This window comes from Gracilinanus agilis, chromosome 2 (assembly GCF_016433145.1).
Source record: "Gracilinanus agilis isolate LMUSP501 chromosome 2, AgileGrace, whole genome shotgun sequence".
Classification (NCBI taxonomy): domain Eukaryota; kingdom Metazoa; phylum Chordata; class Mammalia; order Didelphimorphia; family Didelphidae; genus Gracilinanus; species Gracilinanus agilis.
The window spans coordinates 160,000,466-160,016,768 of NC_058131.1; the positions used below are offsets into that span (position 1 = coordinate 160,000,466).

Sequence of the window (16,303 nt, forward strand, 5' to 3'; positions counted from 1 at the left end):
TTCCCCATGGAAGTTCCCTGGACACACTTCTCATTTCTCATCATCTTGAATCTTTCCCCTACCTAGACAAAAATTACAATTAGAGTTTATTTCTACACCCTCCCCCCTTTTTAGAGGCAGCTAAGCCAGGTGTGGAAGAAGATAAAATGCTTGACTCATAGTCAGCCAGAACCGAGTTCAAATGTGGTCTCCAACACTTACTGGCTGTGAGACTCTTGGCAAGTTCTTTAACCTCTTAGCCTTGGTTTCCTCATCTGTGAAATGGGGATCAAAAGACCATCTACCTTAGGTTGTTGTAGGATCAAATGAGATAACATGCAAAGTGCTTTACAAACCTGAAAGCTCTCTATAAAGGCTAGCTATTATTCCTTTTTTGTTCTTTCTCCCAAAAGAGTACTTCTAGGCACAGACACACAGACATGGACACACACAGACACAGACACACAGATACAGGCACATAGACACAGACACACAGACACACAGACACACAGACACACAGACACACAGACACACAGGCACAGGCACACAGACACAGATGCACTGACACAGGCACACAGATACAGGCACACAGACACACAGACACACAGATACAGGCATATAGACACAGACAGACAGACACAGATGCACTGACACAGGCACACAGACACAGACACACAGACACACAGACAGAAACAGACACAGATACACTGACATAGACACATAGATACAGACATATAGATACAGACACAGACACACAGATATAGATATATTGGCACAAGCACACTGACAGACACAAAGACACAGACACAGACAGACACATAGACATACAGACACAGATACACAGATACAGACATATAGATACAGACACACAGACAAACATAGACACAGATACAGATATACAGATACATAGACACAGATACAGACACGGACACAGACACATAGACATACAGACACAGAAACACAGATACAGACACACAGACAGACACAGACACAGATACAGATATACAGACACATAGACACAGATACAGACACAGACACACAGACACGGACACAGACAGACACATAGACATACAGACACAGAAACACAGATACATACACACAGACATATAGATACAGACACAGATACAGACACACAGACATATAGATATAGACACACAGACAGACACAGAAACATATACACAGATACAGACACAGACAGACACTTAGACATACCGACACAGACACACAGACATATAGATACAGACAGACAGACACAGACACAGATACACAGACATATAGATACAGACAGACAGACATATAGATATAGACACACAGACAGACATAAACACAGATACAGACACAGACACAGACAGACACTTAGACATATAGACACAGACACACAGATACATACAGACATATAGATACAGACACACAGACAGACACAAACACACAGATATAGACACATAGACATACAGACACAGACACACAGACACTTACCTCTCTGCTTCGGGGCAACTCCACGTGGTCCAGGAGGGAGTAGGTAAAGTGTGGCTCGTAGATCATCAAATCTGGCCGTTCAATGTCCAGGATGGCCTTGTCCTTGGGGATGGCCGCCAGATCCTTGTAGCCCAGTACCTGATTGTCCATCTTGGCCTGGAAAGAGACAAGACAGGCCCGGCCTGGTTACCCAGGACACCCGAGTCTCCTCACCCCGAGGCAGACATGGCAGCCCTGGCAGCCCACACCGAGTCTCGCTCAGCTTCCTGGCCCCGGAGAGGCTGGAAACTCCCTGGGCACCTAACCTACTTCTTAGCCCCTCGACCAACCTCCCCCCAGACACACACCTAGCCGGGCCGAGGACCAGGGCTGGGGGCTGGGTACTCACCACAATGCTGGAGGGAGAGCCAGGCACACTGGAGCCTCGGGAGGAGCTCACGCTCCCAGGGGAGGTGAGCGGTTGCTGGGAAGTGGGAGACATGGGTGAACAGAGGTCTGGGGAAAGGGCCCGGATGAGGGGAGGTGTGGGTGTGGGTGGGGGACGGGAGCGGGTCACCTTCTCCTCGAGATACCCCCCACCCCCGTCTCCCCACTAAACGTGAATTCTAAAGGTAGGGAAGTTAGAACTGGGACACTAGAGCACGGACCACCACCAGGTGGCACGATTGTCCAAGTGGTGGAGCGGGTAGGCTGGTGAAACCTGGTCCTGAGCCTGTTCCCCTCCTCCCCCTAATGTACTCCCTCCCTCCCCCTTCTCCCTTCCCTGGGAGCTGGGACAGGGCCTGATGGAGTCCCCACCCTGCCACCTACCTTCTGCAGCCGTTCCATGCAGCTGGGATCTCGGGAACAGGATCAGTGGCAGAGCCCTGGGGGAGTGAGGAAGAGGAGGAGGAAAGAGAATAAAGCGGTGGTCAAGCGGCTCTGCCCCAGCAGCCGCAGAGTCCAGAGTCCGATGGAGCTTGGCCAGGCAGGGGGCAGAAAGCACATACCAGCGAAGCCAGGGGCTCCGCAGCCCTCTGGGGGCATCGGCAAGACCTCCACTGTGGGATGATCTGGAAAAACATGGGGACAGGAAAGGGAAGGCGGAGCCAGGCCGTCACCGCACCAGATCTCCCTAGCAGGGTCCCCCAGGGTCCAGGTGAGTTTAGGACTGGCTCCAGTAGAAGGGAAGGAAGGTCTGGAGCCCTGGGCAGAAGAGATCCAGGGGCTTCATTGATTCAATCTTTCCATTGGCTCAACCTAAGAAAAAGCGTGCACTAGGGGAGGGGTGGGAACGGATGGTGGTAGGGGGGTGGGGTATCACCCTTGTTTTGAGCCATTGTTCTCTGGCTGGAGAGGAAATGACTGCTGGAGTATAGGTCCTGCTTCCTGGCCTCCACTTCTTACTCCCCCTGAGGTACCTGCCCCCACTCTCCCAATGGCTCCTGAACCCATCGCCCGCTCGGGATCCCACTACTCCCGAGGCATCTTTATAGCACCTTCTCTCCTCTCGCTACCTCCATGCTCTCAGGACCCCTCTCTGCCAGGATCCCTCATACTCTTTTGCTTCCTATTTCCCTGATCGTTCCTGGGGGGCAAGCAAGGGAATAACCCATTGAGTATCAGCAGTGCCCATCGGGGCCACCTAGACAGGGAAGGAAGTTCAAAAATCAACTCCCCGAGCACAAGATGGGACGGAGAGGGTGGCTAGACAGCTAGCTTGTCCTCTGAAAAGGACCTGGGTTTTGAGAAGAATAGAGGCTCCATAGGGTTCCAACAGGGTGGCATGGGACTGGCTCCAATAGAAGGGAAGGAAGGTCTGGAGCCCAGGGCAGAAGACATCCAGGGGCTTCATTGATTCAATCTTTCCATTGGCTCAACCCAAGAAAAAGTGTACACTAGAGGAGGGGTGGGAAAGGATGGAGGTAGAGGGTGGAGCGTTAATCTGATATTAGATTCCATTAAGAGGGACTTCACTTCCAGTCAAGGGAAGCACAGTTCCCACTGGACTGTCTGCCCTGACTCAGGCCTGGACGCCACATTTGTGGAAAGTCATTGGAAAGCTAGAAAGCTTGCAGAGGAACGCAACCAAGATGGTGAAGGGTCTTGAGGGTTGGTGGAAGGAGAGGATTTTTAACTTAGAAAAGACACTGTTTGGGTGGCAGGTGACAATATTTTTTTAGTATCTGAAGGGATTTACAAAAGACATTTGTGGCCCCAAAAGGCTGGAGTAGGAGCAGCAAGTTATCAAAAGGCTACTGTACAGAAAAACAAATATCTAGCACTTAGAACTATCCCAAAATGGAATGGGCTGTCTTTGGTAGATAGTGAGTACCCCCTGGCTGGAGGCCTTCTAGAAAAGGGAGGGTAATCTATAAGGAAGAACTGTATTCAGGAAGGAGTTAGTCTAAGTGGCCTCTGTGCTCCTTTTTAATCCTACGATTCTGTCATTCTCTGAAGTACTCCAATGTGGGGAGCAGAGAATAGGGAATAATTTTCTCCTGGGCCTCTCATTGTGGTTTAACCAGGACTGAGGAGGAAGAGAGTAAAAGGTTCATATCAGCCTCAATCCGAAGAAGACAGGGTCCAAAATGTCTCCTTGACTTGTTTATTGCTTCATAAATCTCCTTTAAGGACCAATCCAGCTCCCAGCTCCTCAATGAAGCCTAAGCAGACAGTTCCACATCAATATCTCCCTTCCCGGAATAATAATCGCACTTATTGTCAATACCACACCACTTAACCCTTAATCATAGGCTGTCTTGCTTGGCTTTTTAATTGCTTCATAAAAGCCAGTCTTATCTCCCCAATCAGATAGGGTAGCAGCTATAGCATAGGGGGGAAAGCACAGGACCTACAAATCAGAAGGCCTTGGTTTAAGGCCGGGTTCTACTATCTACTCACTGCCTGTTTGACCTTGGGACTTGATTTCCTTTCCTGTAAAATAGGTGGGACTGCTCTGGATGATCTTTATGGTACCCTGCAGCTCCAAATCTTAAGATCCTATCATTAATCCTCAGTTTCCTTATCAGTAAAATGGGAATGAGCATACTGGTACTACCTATGACATAGAGGATATTGGGGAGGAAGTAGGGGCACAAAATCACATATGACTGACATTTACAGAGTGCTTTCAAGTTGAGAAAGTCCTTTGTGGACTTTATCTCATTTGAGCTTTCTAGCGATCCTGTTGATAACAGATACTATTACGCTTATTTTATGGATGAGGAAAACCGAGGTTGAGAGCAATTAAGTGACTTGCCCATTATCCTGTAACTAGTAAGCGTGAGACATTTGCTAAGATACTTTCCGAATTTTAAAGTACTATTACATAGACATTATTATTATCATTATCAAACCCAAATCTAGCATTCCATCTATGATTCCACAGAATGTACTTCCTAAACCACGAAGTACTATAATATATATATGTATACACACACATATATTTACATAAATTGATGTCATCTATCATATTTGCTCACTAAAGGCAGAAACTGTGTCTTGACATCTTTGCATCCCCCACAAGGTGCACAGTCTTGGGTAAGAGTAGATTCAGAGTCACGGGATATAAGAGTTGGAAGAATACCCTTGGGTCCAACATAAACATTATAAGAATGCCACTAAAATATGCCAAATAAGTGATAAGACCCCCCAAGAGGGGAAAACCCATCCCCTCCCAAGATAACGCCTTCCCTAACTATTTGTTGGAAGGTTTTTCCTGAGATCAAGCCTAAATTTTCCTCCTTGTCATTTCCAACCTTTGCTACTGGTTCTGTCCTCTTGGGCCGAGGAGAAGTCTAATCTTTACTTCACATGACAGAGTTTTGAATACTTGACCATGGCTATCCTGTTTCACTTCAGTCTTCTTTGGGTTAAAAGTGCCCAGTTCATTAGACCAAGCCATAGGAGATGTTCTCAAGGCTCTTTACCATTCCAGTTGTCTTCCTCTGGACCACTTTCCAGGTAATCAATACTCTAATTATATACCTGATTGATTAAAGATGGCACTAGGAACATTAGCTGGTCCAATGTGTCTGGGTAAAGCCAGGAAGGGAAAGGGGCTAGCAACTAGAGGAGGTACATGGGTAAGTGGAGAAAATTCTCACCCTCAGTTTTGGTTTTTCTCTCTCCATCCCTTGACACAGATGATCACAAAGGAAAGGATCCTGGGTATTGCCAACCTTTCCACCAACTACTGTGTTCCTACCAGGCCACTCTCCTTCTGGTTCTCCTCAAAAAGTACTGCTCATTTCTGCCATTTTTTTTTGCTTGTGTTGTTGCCTGGCTTACCTCCCTTCTCTCTGAACATCCAAATCTCCCTTCCTTTAAAGCCTAGCCCAAGTCCCATCCTTCTTCCTGAAGCCACCTCACGATACTCCAGTTCTTAGCTTTTTCGAAAGACAAGAGCACTTAAAGTCTCTACCCCACAAGCAAAATCATATATATAAATAATGTCTTCCTAATTAGATTATGAAACTCCTGGAGACTAGGTCTTCTTCATCCCCCATTTAGGGCTTCAGAAGGTGTTGGGCATAAAAATATCCCATAAATTGACCAGACCCTTTTCTACTTTCTCATGGGGAAACTACTTCTCTTCTCTGTGGGACTTATTGAAAGATCTTGATTCAAGGCAGAAGAATAGGTAGGGGTCCTTGGAAGGACTCTGTTCTGAGGTTTGGCTTCTGCTGTGTCTGTGTTGAGAGGCCAAGACCCCTGCTGAATCAGCCTTCTTCCCCTCAGAGGAAAAGGAAGGACTCACATAGTCAGGGGGGCCAGACACTCAGCGGGCAGTTGACTCTGAAGATCCTCTCCTCATCACTGGCCAACCCCCAACCGCTTGATTCTCCCTTCATCTGCTCATCTCCATAGCTCCAGACAGACAACCAGAAACCCAGACATGAGTCACTCTCCTTGGGCATGCTCTCCATCTGAAGGCCATGGCAGAGTGTGACAGAGTGTCAATGAAAAGAAGGGGAGCCGTTGTCAGTTTATTATATAACCAATATTTATAATCCACCTACTGCTGCCAGAGCACTGGGCAGCTGGGCACAGAAGATTCAATCCTTAGAGAATGGGTGGGACCTGCCTTCAAAGAGGTAACCATTTAATCCAAGAAGAGACACCAGCCCGGAGTGAAAGTAGGGGGCAGCTAGACAGCTCAGTGGATTGAAAGTCAGGCCTAGAGGCGGCAGGTCCTAGGTTCAAATCTGCCCCCAGATGCTTCTTAATGGGGTGATGCTGGGCAAGTCATTTCACCTCCCCATTGCTTAGTCCTTACCTCTCTTCTACCTTGGAGCCAACACATGGTATTGACTCTAAGATGGAAGATAAGGGTTAAAAAAAGAATGAAAGTACACAGTACTTCATGTGAAATATATATAAAACAACCCCTAAAACCCAAGTTCTACCCAAGTAGTCTCAGGAAGAAGGTCATTACTGAGCTAAGGAATCCAGGAAAGACTTCTGAAGGGGATGGCATTGAAATGAGTTTTAAGAGGATGAGAAGGAATTCAATGGGTAAAGAGAAGAAGATGGGATGGAGAAAGAAGAAACTGTAATTCAAAGAAAGGGGACAAGAGAAAAGATGGGGTTCCCTAGAGGAGGAAGTAATATGAGATAAGGCTGGAAAGACAGCGTAGTACCAAACTAGGGCAGCTAGCTCACACAAAGGATAAAGCACTAGGGCTAGAATTAAAAAGACTAGAATTCAAATTCAAAGTCAGACACTAACTAGCTGTGTGACCCTGGATAAGTCCTATTTGCCCCAGTTTCCTCATTTGTGAAATGGGGATAGTAGTAGCACCTATCTTGCAGGGTTGTTGTAATTAGCACATTGCCTGGCGCATAGGTAGTGCTATAGAAATGTTTTTGTTTTTCAGTCCTTTTGGTTGTGTCCAGATTTTTGTGGCCCCATTTGGGGTTTTCTTGGCAAAGATCATGGGGTGGTTTGCCATTTCCTTCTCCAGCTCATTTTACAGATGAGGAAGCTGAGGTAAACAGGGTTAAATGTGACTTACCCAGAGTCACACAGCTAATAAGTCTCTGAGATCAGATTTGGGCTCAGGTCTTCTATTCACTGTATTCTATTCACTGTATCACCTTATTGTCCCTATTTAAATGTTAGCTTGTTATTGTTGCTATTGTTGTTATATAATATTTTGCAATATGCCTTAGATATCAGGCAGCGTTCTTTGAACTTGAGATCTGCTAGGCAACAAGAGGAAGCCACTAAGCATGAGAAAGATTGTTCTGGCATTTGGAATGGTCTAAAACAGTGATTCCCAAAGTGGGTGCCATCGCCCCCTGGTGGGTGCTACAGCGATCCAGGAGAGTGGTGATGGCCACAGGTGCATTTGGGGGCGGTGAATAACTGTAAGGGGGCGGTGATAGTATGTGACAGGGGCGCTAAGTAATATTTTTTCTGGAAAGGGGGCGGTAGGCCAAAAAAGTTTGGGAACCACTGGAAAGGAGGAGAAAAGGGAGGCAAGAAGACCTGTAGAGACCTATTCCAAGAGTCTAGTCCTACTCCAGGTGGGTAAAGGTCTGCAATACAATAATGGCAGAGGGGATAGGAAGAAGGAAACAGAGCAAACCGTGTGGCAGTCAATAAGACCTAGTAAATGATTGTAGATGAGAATCAAGGGAGAAAGAGTTAAAGGTAAGAACAGCTATAGCACTGAGATAGCACGTGAAGGTTTGCAAAGCATTTGCCAGATTTATACGGGGTATTCCAAAAGGCTGAATGCAGGTTTAAGCTTTAACAGCCGAGGTGGAGAAGTTTAAAGGGATTGGCCAAGGGTCATCCATCAGGGAAGACTATGAGGCCAGATTCCAACTCTGGGCATCTTTCTGACTTCCAGTCTGACACTGTAAGCACTGTGGCACTCGTTACTCCTAGGCTAGGTATGTCAGAGGCCACAGAGAGACTCGGTAAAATCCAGAAATGATGCGGGTTCAAGGATAGAGCTCAGTTCTGAATACCTGTGTTGAGGTTGAGATGCTGGTGGGACAGCTGGAAAGAGTTTGTAGGTAACCAGAGAGGTGGATCTAGTGCCCCGACTGGAGCTAAGGGCCATCATTCCAGATTTGGGAGTTAGCTGCATCCATGGTAGCCAATGCAATGAGCATGAATAAGATTGCAAGGAAATTTGTGTAAAGAGGGGATGAGGGGCAGCTAGGTGACTTAGGGGATAGAGAGCCAAGCCTGGAGATGGTAGGTCCTGGATTCAAATGTGACTTCAAACACTTCCTAGGCAAGTCACTTACCCTTGATTACCTGGCCCTCACTACTCTTCTGCCTTAGAACTGCTACTTAGTATTGATTATAAGATAGATGGTAAGAATTTGAAAAAAGAAAAAGAAGGAGGGAATGAGCATTTATTAAGTGCCTATTATGGATCAAGCACTCTCCTAAGCGGTTTGGAAATATCCCTTAGAGAAGAGATGAGAGCCAAAGATCGACTTGTGAGGGAATACTCTTAGGAAGATGAGGAGCTAGAAAAGTCAAGAAAATATGGTGAGAGTACAATGTTTCTGAAGTTGAGGAAGGAGGTAGGATCTGGCTGGAAGACTTTCAAAAAACTGGAGAGGAAAATAAGGACTAAAAAAAAAATTGCCTGGATTTGGTGATTGGAGATGATTGCTCAGGGTCCTACATCGGGGAAGTCTCTTGGAGTTCATTGGTGGCCTCCAAGAAAACATTTTCACTAAAGTAATGGGATAGAACAAAGGAGTCCCAAAAGGGTGATTGATCGCACTGAAAAGGTTTGACAAATGCAGTAGGGAAGCTAAGGAAGCTGGCATCAAATAGCCTTGAGGCCAATGAAAGAGAAGGTTTGGAGTAAATGTCTTGAGGAATGGCACAAGAAGTAAGGGCAGGGAAGACAGACTCTCCAGCTGCATCGAGGGACCAGCTGAGCTTATGGACCATGAGACCCAAGTCTTCCTGACTCAGTGCAGTTTTTACTTTTCTCTGGGGCAGTCTAAAGACACCGGCACTTCTCTACCCCAAGCCCACCTTTAAGTAGCCTGCAGTCAGTTACCACCTGTCAGGAAAAGGATTCTCACAGAGCTAAATTCATTCTGGCACTTAACCTAAAGCCACAGACCCAGACCCTTGTGACTCTGGGCTTCAGGCCGGCTAAATGCTTCCAACTTCGTGACCAAGGTTCAAAATATATGCTGGAAAGAGCACTAGCTTTAGGTTTAAATCTCAGCTTTGCCCCTTACTACTGAAGTGACTTCAGGCAAATGATAACCTCTGGGAATCTCAATTTTCTCCTGTAATATGAGGGGATTGGGACTTGATGGCCCCTTCTAGGTCTAAATCTATGAGCTTTTACCCCTTCCTACACTTAAGCTCTCATCCCCATAGATACTCAAATATAAACATGCTCAGAAAGTTTAAGGTAAAATTAGAAAGCAGGAAATATTTTTCTTTCCTCTTCTCTCTCTCTCTCTCTCTCTCTCTCTCTCTCTCTCTCTCTCTCTCTGTCTCTCTCTCTGCCTCTGTCTCTGTCTCTGTCTCTGTCTCTGTCTCTCTCTCTATCCCACAGCTCTGTATTCCCCTTTCTGTCTCCCTCTTCAAGTCTCTTCTGGTCCTCCCTTACCCAACACCAGTGTAGAAATGCCCCTCAGCTGCCCACAGCCTCCCTCTAGGACGAGGTACTCCAGGTGGTTCCTGTTGTCCCCTCCTCCCCACGTATTGATTCCCTGTTATGCTTATAAAAATAACCTTGTCCTGTATACTAATTCCTGAAAGGCCCCATAGTCATATTATTATCATCAGAAACTAGATTTAGAACTGGAAGGTCCTCCAAGGTCATCTCATCCAACTGCCTTTACTTTACAAATTAGGAAACAGAGGCCCAGAAAAGCAAAGTAATTTCTTCAAACTCCTAGGCTCGAAAGTGACAGGTCAGAATTTGAATCCAGGTTCTCTGACTCTGTGCTAATTGTTCTTTCCAGCATATTACCCTGTCCAACTTTGCCCCCAAAGTCTCATTGAAGGAGGTGCTAAATACTAAAATTAATGAGTATTAAGGTATGTCTAACTTCTTCATTCAGGGTTCCTTGTCAACTTGGAAAAAAGAATTTTCTGGTGGAGTGCCCCAGGGATCTGTGCTAGTTAACTAGCTTGATCCTGTGCTAGTTAATGCTTTTCTCAATAACTTAGATAAAGGTATAGACGGTATCCTGAGCAAATCTAAAGGTGGCACGAAGCTAGGAGAGATAGTGAACACACTGAAGGACAGGGGTAGGATTACATGCTTGAAAATGGAATCTAATGAGATGAAATTTTAGAAGGATACAAATTTAGAAGGGTTCAATATCTCGTACTTGGGTTCAAGAATATATACTTCAAAAGTACATGATGGAGTGGGACTGTGTGGCTGAGTGAAGTAGGCAGCTCTGTGGATAGAGAGCCAGACCTAGGATGGGAGATCCTGGATTCAAATTTGATCTCAGACATTTCTTAGCTGTGTGTCCTTGGACAAGTCCCTAGCCTTTATTGCTCTTCTGCCTTGGAACCTATACTTAGTATCAATTCCAAGACAGAAGGTAGGGTTAAAAAAATACATGATGGGAAAGAATGGTTAAATTTAACAGTTTATTTTTTTTTTTTAACCCTTGTACTTCGGTGTATTGTCTCATAGGTGGAAGAGTGGTAAGGGTGGGCAATGGGGGTCAAGTGACTTGCCCAGGGTCACATAGCTGGGAAGTGGCTGAGGCCGGGTTTGAACCTAGGACCTCCTGTCTCTAGGCCCGACTCTCACTCCACTGAGCTACCCAGCTGCCCCTAACAGTTTATTTTTTAAAGATCTGGGGAGTTTTACTTGACTGCAAGCTCAAAAATGAGTAAACAATGTCATAGGACAGCCAAAAAAAACATGTGGGTAAAGCTTCTAGGAACAAGGAGAGGATAGCCCCAGTGTCAAGTGGAAGATAATAATAGCCAGATTTTTTATAGAGCCTACTATGCGCCAGGCACTGTGCTCACTATCTCAGGTGATCCTCATAACAACCCTGGGAGGTAGGTGCTATTATTATCTCCATTTTATAGTTGAGGAAACTGAGGTAAACCCAGATTAAGTGATGTGCCCAAGGTTGCACAGCTAGTAAATGTTTGAGACTGGATTTAAATTTAAATTTAAAACTTAAGAATGTTCAGAGGAGGGCACTGAGGATGGGAAAGAGCTCTGAACTGATGTCATATGTGAACTGGTTGAAGGGACAGAAGCTATTATATAGCTTGGTGAAGAGAAAGTTCAGGGAAAAGTAGACAAAGACTGCTTAAAACACTCTATTAGGGGGCAGCTGGGTGGTGGCTCAGTGGATTGAGAGCCAGGCCTAGAAACTGGGAGGTCCTGAATTCAAATTTGACCTCAGACACTTCCTAGCTGTATGATCCTGGGCAAGTCACTTAACCCTCATTGCCTGGCCCTTACCGCTCTTCTGCCTTGGAACCAATACTTAGTTTTGATACTAAGATGGAAGGCAAGGGTTTAAAAATAAACACTAAGAGGGGGAATTATTTGTCAGATATGGGTTCAGTGAACTAGATGTTGGCTGAGATGCCTTCCACCTTGGAAATTCCAGTGACTAGTTTGAAGGACTTTCGCCAATCCTTCAGAGTGCACAAGGTTGATAATAGGTTAATGGAGTAAACTTTCAGGAGTATTTGCATTTTAATTGGGAACTCCCCAAAGCCCAGGACTAGGGTTCTCCAAGCTTTTGGTCTCTGTATCGCTTTGCACTGTTGAAAATGACAGAGAAGCCTCCCCTCCACCCAGCTTCCCTGAGTTATATCTCTTGTTATTTACCCTCTCGGAACGAAAACATCTTCGAATTAGTATGAAAATCCTTTTGACCTCACAGACCCCTCAGTAGTCCCTGATGGGCATTTGAGAACCACCCGCCTCAGCCCAAAGAAATGATTTGATTTTAGGCTTTTCTGGCATTTATGAGGGAAATACTGGAGAGGAAACCTTCCTAGTGTCCCTCACCCCACATCATGCAAGCAGCTGCTTCCTGGGTGGGACCACAGTATCAGCTTTATAACAAGATATGCACATTTTCAGAGCCCCTCTCCCAAATAATCTCAGTGTCTCACGAACTAATAACAGCTGACTGGTGGCCAACTAGATGGCACATTGGATAGAGTCAGGAAGACTCCTTCCTGAGCTCAACTCTAGCCTTGGATACTTACTAGCTGGGTGACCCTGGGCAAGTCCCTTCACCCTGTTGATCTCAGTTTCCTCATCTGTCAAATGAGCTAGAGAAGGAACTGGCCCACCATTCCAGTATATCTGCCAAGAAAACTCCAATGGGGTCACAAAGAGTTGGACACAACTGAATAACAACAATGATTTTTGAAGTTTACAAAAGTTCTTCATATCTATTATCTCATTTGATCCTTACAACTTTCTCCATTAGGCTGGTAATGTAGATATTAATTAACATCATCCCCATTTTTTCAAACCCTTACTTTCCATCTTAGTAACAACTCTTGGAAGGGTGAGGGCTAGGCAAATGGGGTTGAATGACTTGGCTAGGGTCACATAACTAGAAATATCTGAGGCTATATTTGAATCCAGGACTTCCCATTTCCAAGCCTGACTCTACCCCACTGCTCCTATCATCCCCATTTTACAGATGAGAACTGAGGCTCAAAAAGTTTAGTGACCATTTAAAGTTTACAAAAATGTAGCAGCTAGCTTCCTAATTGTATGATCATTTGACCCAAACTGACCAGCCTTTACTGTTCTTTTACCTTGGAACCAATACTTTTCTAAGAGAGAAGGTATGGGTTTAAAAAAAAAAAAAAGTGGGGGTAGCTGGGTAGCTCAGTGGATTGACAACCAGGCCTAGAGATGAGAGGTTCTAGATTCAAATCTGGCCTCAGACACGTCCCAGCTGCGTGACCCTGGGCAAGTCACTTGACCCCTATTGCCTACCCTTACCACTCTTCTGCCATGGAGCCAATACATAGTATTGACTCCAAGACGGAAGGTAAGGGTTTTTTAAAAATTTAAATGAACAATTTAAAACATTTCAAATAAAATTTAAATTAAATAATAAAACAATTTTTAAAAAACCAAATGAACAAAGTTTACAAAATGCTTTACAAATATGAGGTAGGGAATAGAAGTCTCAAAATCCTCATTTGAAGGGACTTGCCCAGGGTGACACAGCTAGTGTTCAAGGTGAGTTTCCAAACCAGCTCTTCTGTACGCATGAGTCTAGTGTTTGCCTGATTACTTAGCACTGCCTTGCTCCAACCCATGTGTGGCTGATCTGGGGGCTATCCCTGCTTGCACGTGCATTTGTACATTTTCACCCTCGTGCTCTGTTTCTCAGACATTAATAGCATCACTGCCCTTGCCCACTTCACCTAGGACCACACTCCCTCCCTCCCTCCCTCTCTCTCTCTCTCTCTCTCTCTCTCTCTGAAAGCCCAGAAACGACCAGTGGACAAGAAGACCAGGAGACCCAGAGAGCTGGAGGGCAAGCTCCAGGCAGGAAGGGAGGAATAGAAGGAAGTGATGGAGGGAAGCCCGGAGGAAGGGAGGCCAGGTGGCGGAAGGGACCTCTCCTAAACCCTTCATTCTCTCTCCTGTCCCAGGCTTCCCTCTCCTGCTCAGATACATACTCTGTCTTCCACCTCCAGCTTTCACCCTCATCCTCTCTGCTCCTCCCTCCTTATCTGAGACACCAGCCAAGCACTACCTCAAGCCACCCACCCATCTCTATGGTAACCAGAACCTCCAGGGCCCCCACACTGCCTCGATAAGACCCACCCACACGGGCCTCCCAGGTTTCTTCCCTGCCATCCATTCACATCAGCCTTCTCACTGTAGATGATGCCTGAGTGTTGTCATGGAGTGAACTGGCCCAAATCAGGGCCTCTGGGATGGCAAGAGTTAAAAGGCTAACTTGAATCCAAGTTAGAGAATCTTAGAGTTGGAAGGGACCTTAGAGAGAGGGGCAGCGGAAAGAACTGTGGTCTTGGAGTCAGGTCCTGAATCCAGGTCCCAACACTTTCCAGCTGTGTGACTTTGTCCAAGTCACTTAACTTCCCATTCCCTAGGAGAATGTAAGCCCCTTGAGGGCAAGGAGTCCTTCTTTTGTATTTGTAATGGCCAGCCTAGCACAGGGTCTAGAACACAGTAGGCACTTCTGTCTAATAAACAATCAACTAATAAAAAATATTTAGTCTAATAGTCTAATCGATGCAAATACAATTTGATAGATAGAAATAGGTTTTGAACAACGATACATGTATAACCCAGTGGAATTGCTTGTCAGCTCAGAGAGCAGGGAGGGAAAGATCACGAATCATGCAACCATGGAAAAATATCCTAAATAAATAAATTAACTTTAAAAATAAAAATCTAACAAATGTTTATTGATGAATTGATAACTTCCCATCCTGTTCAATAGTTATGAAGATAACTATATCATCACGATAGTATACAACTCTTCCTCCACCCCCTTCTCCCCATCAGTTGGGAGGAATGTACAATATAAATGGTAGCTAAAGTTATTATTGTCACATCCAGCCCAACTTTCCTCCAGTTACAGGAACATTTTCTGCCTCGTCCTTCATTCCCTGACCCTGTCCCCTGGGAACATTGGAGCAGCACATCCAGGAAGAAGCTCAGGTCAAATACGTAGACACGTGCCCACCACACCCTCCGGGTCCCTTGCAGTGTTAGCCGGGTGAGGCTAGGCATGAAGTCAGTCCACATGGGCAGGGGGAAAACGGGGAAACATGAGCAGGAGGGCTGGGGTTAGGGGGAACCTGGCCCCATACGATTTCTGTCCAGTTTTCTCATCTTCCTCTTCTTTCCTTCTCTCACTTTTTTCCCCCTGTTTTTCCTTCCTTCTCTTTCACCATTGTTTCTCCCAGGTTTCCCTTTCACCCTCTGCCATACTCTCTCTCCCCCAAGTTACTGTGGCAACAGTTGGATGCCTGGAATAAAGACTGAATCCAGCTAGGTCACAAGTTTCCAAAATGGCACCCTGGGCTGGTGGGGGGAGGGCACTGCCTAAGTGGCACTCTCATAGTCCACGTGTACTCTGTTGCCTGTCACCAGAAAATGCCGAACTAAGCCCCAGTCTCTGCTCATCAAGAGTGTGTTGTTTTCCCCCCATTTGGGGAAAGCATCACAGCTGTTTCCTCTGGCCTCATCCTTTTCCTCTCTTTTCCATGATGTCCCCATGCGCCTCCATCTGCTGGGTGCAGGGCCGTTCTGGGCCTGGCGCACCGAGTCCAGCAGGCCATTCTGGCTCTGGACTGGGAGAAGAGGGGAGCGGCCAGATGACAGGGGCATTTCCAGGCCCAGACGCCTGGACTTTAGGCTCTCCGGGGCAGGATGGAGGGGCGGCGGGGATGCAGGATACAGCCAGGGTGACTCCTGTTCTCTGAGTCCTTGGGATGCTACTCTTTGTGCTTAGCGGGGTTAATGTTGGGAGTCCTCTATCCTGCCCCTGTAGACGCCTCCTCTTTGCTATAGCTTCCCGCCGCCCTTCCCCTGCCCTGTTTGATGCTCAGCCCCTCTGGTTCCCATGTTCTCTCTCTGCCCCTATTTATAGCTGGCACTACCGACTGGTAATAGTGTCACTTAACCAAGCTGTGCTGATTACTACTGTGGGAGAGGGGGCGCCCAGGAGATGATGGCCATGATCCCCCGTGCCCTAAATCCTTCTGCCTGGGGCATCCCTGGCATGGGGCCAGAAAGAAGGGATTTTTAAACATATCCTGGCCCTGTTTCTCTCTCTCTCTCTCTCTCTCTCTCTCTCTCTCTCTCTCTCTCTCTCTCTCTCTCTCTCTCTCTCTCTTTCTCTCTCTCTCTTTCTCTCT

At 46.2% G+C, this 16,303-nt stretch overlaps 1 protein-coding gene across 8 annotated transcripts in view; it reads right to left on the minus strand.

Annotated features, from left to right (window-relative positions):
- DMTN (dematin actin binding protein) overlaps positions 1 to 16,303 on the minus strand; it is a 45,485-nt gene that overhangs the window by 20,286 nt on the left and 8,896 nt on the right. For 4 of the 8 annotated variants that reach the window (XM_044663513.1, XM_044663512.1, XM_044663511.1 and 1 more), the window contains exons 3-5: positions 2,266 to 2,321; positions 1,844 to 1,918; positions 1,456 to 1,611 (exon numbers count right to left, since the gene is read on the minus strand). In XM_044663513.1, coding sequence (XP_044519448.1) covers positions 1,456 to 1,611; positions 1,844 to 1,918; positions 2,266 to 2,283 — 249 coding nt within the window. In that variant the 5' untranslated portion in view covers positions 2,284 to 2,321. Of the gene's footprint in view, positions 1 to 1,455; positions 1,612 to 1,843; positions 1,919 to 2,265; positions 2,322 to 2,444; positions 2,625 to 16,303 lie in introns of those variants that run through there. The other 4 variants (XM_044663518.1, XM_044663515.1, XM_044663514.1 and 1 more) reach the window with 2 other exon arrangements.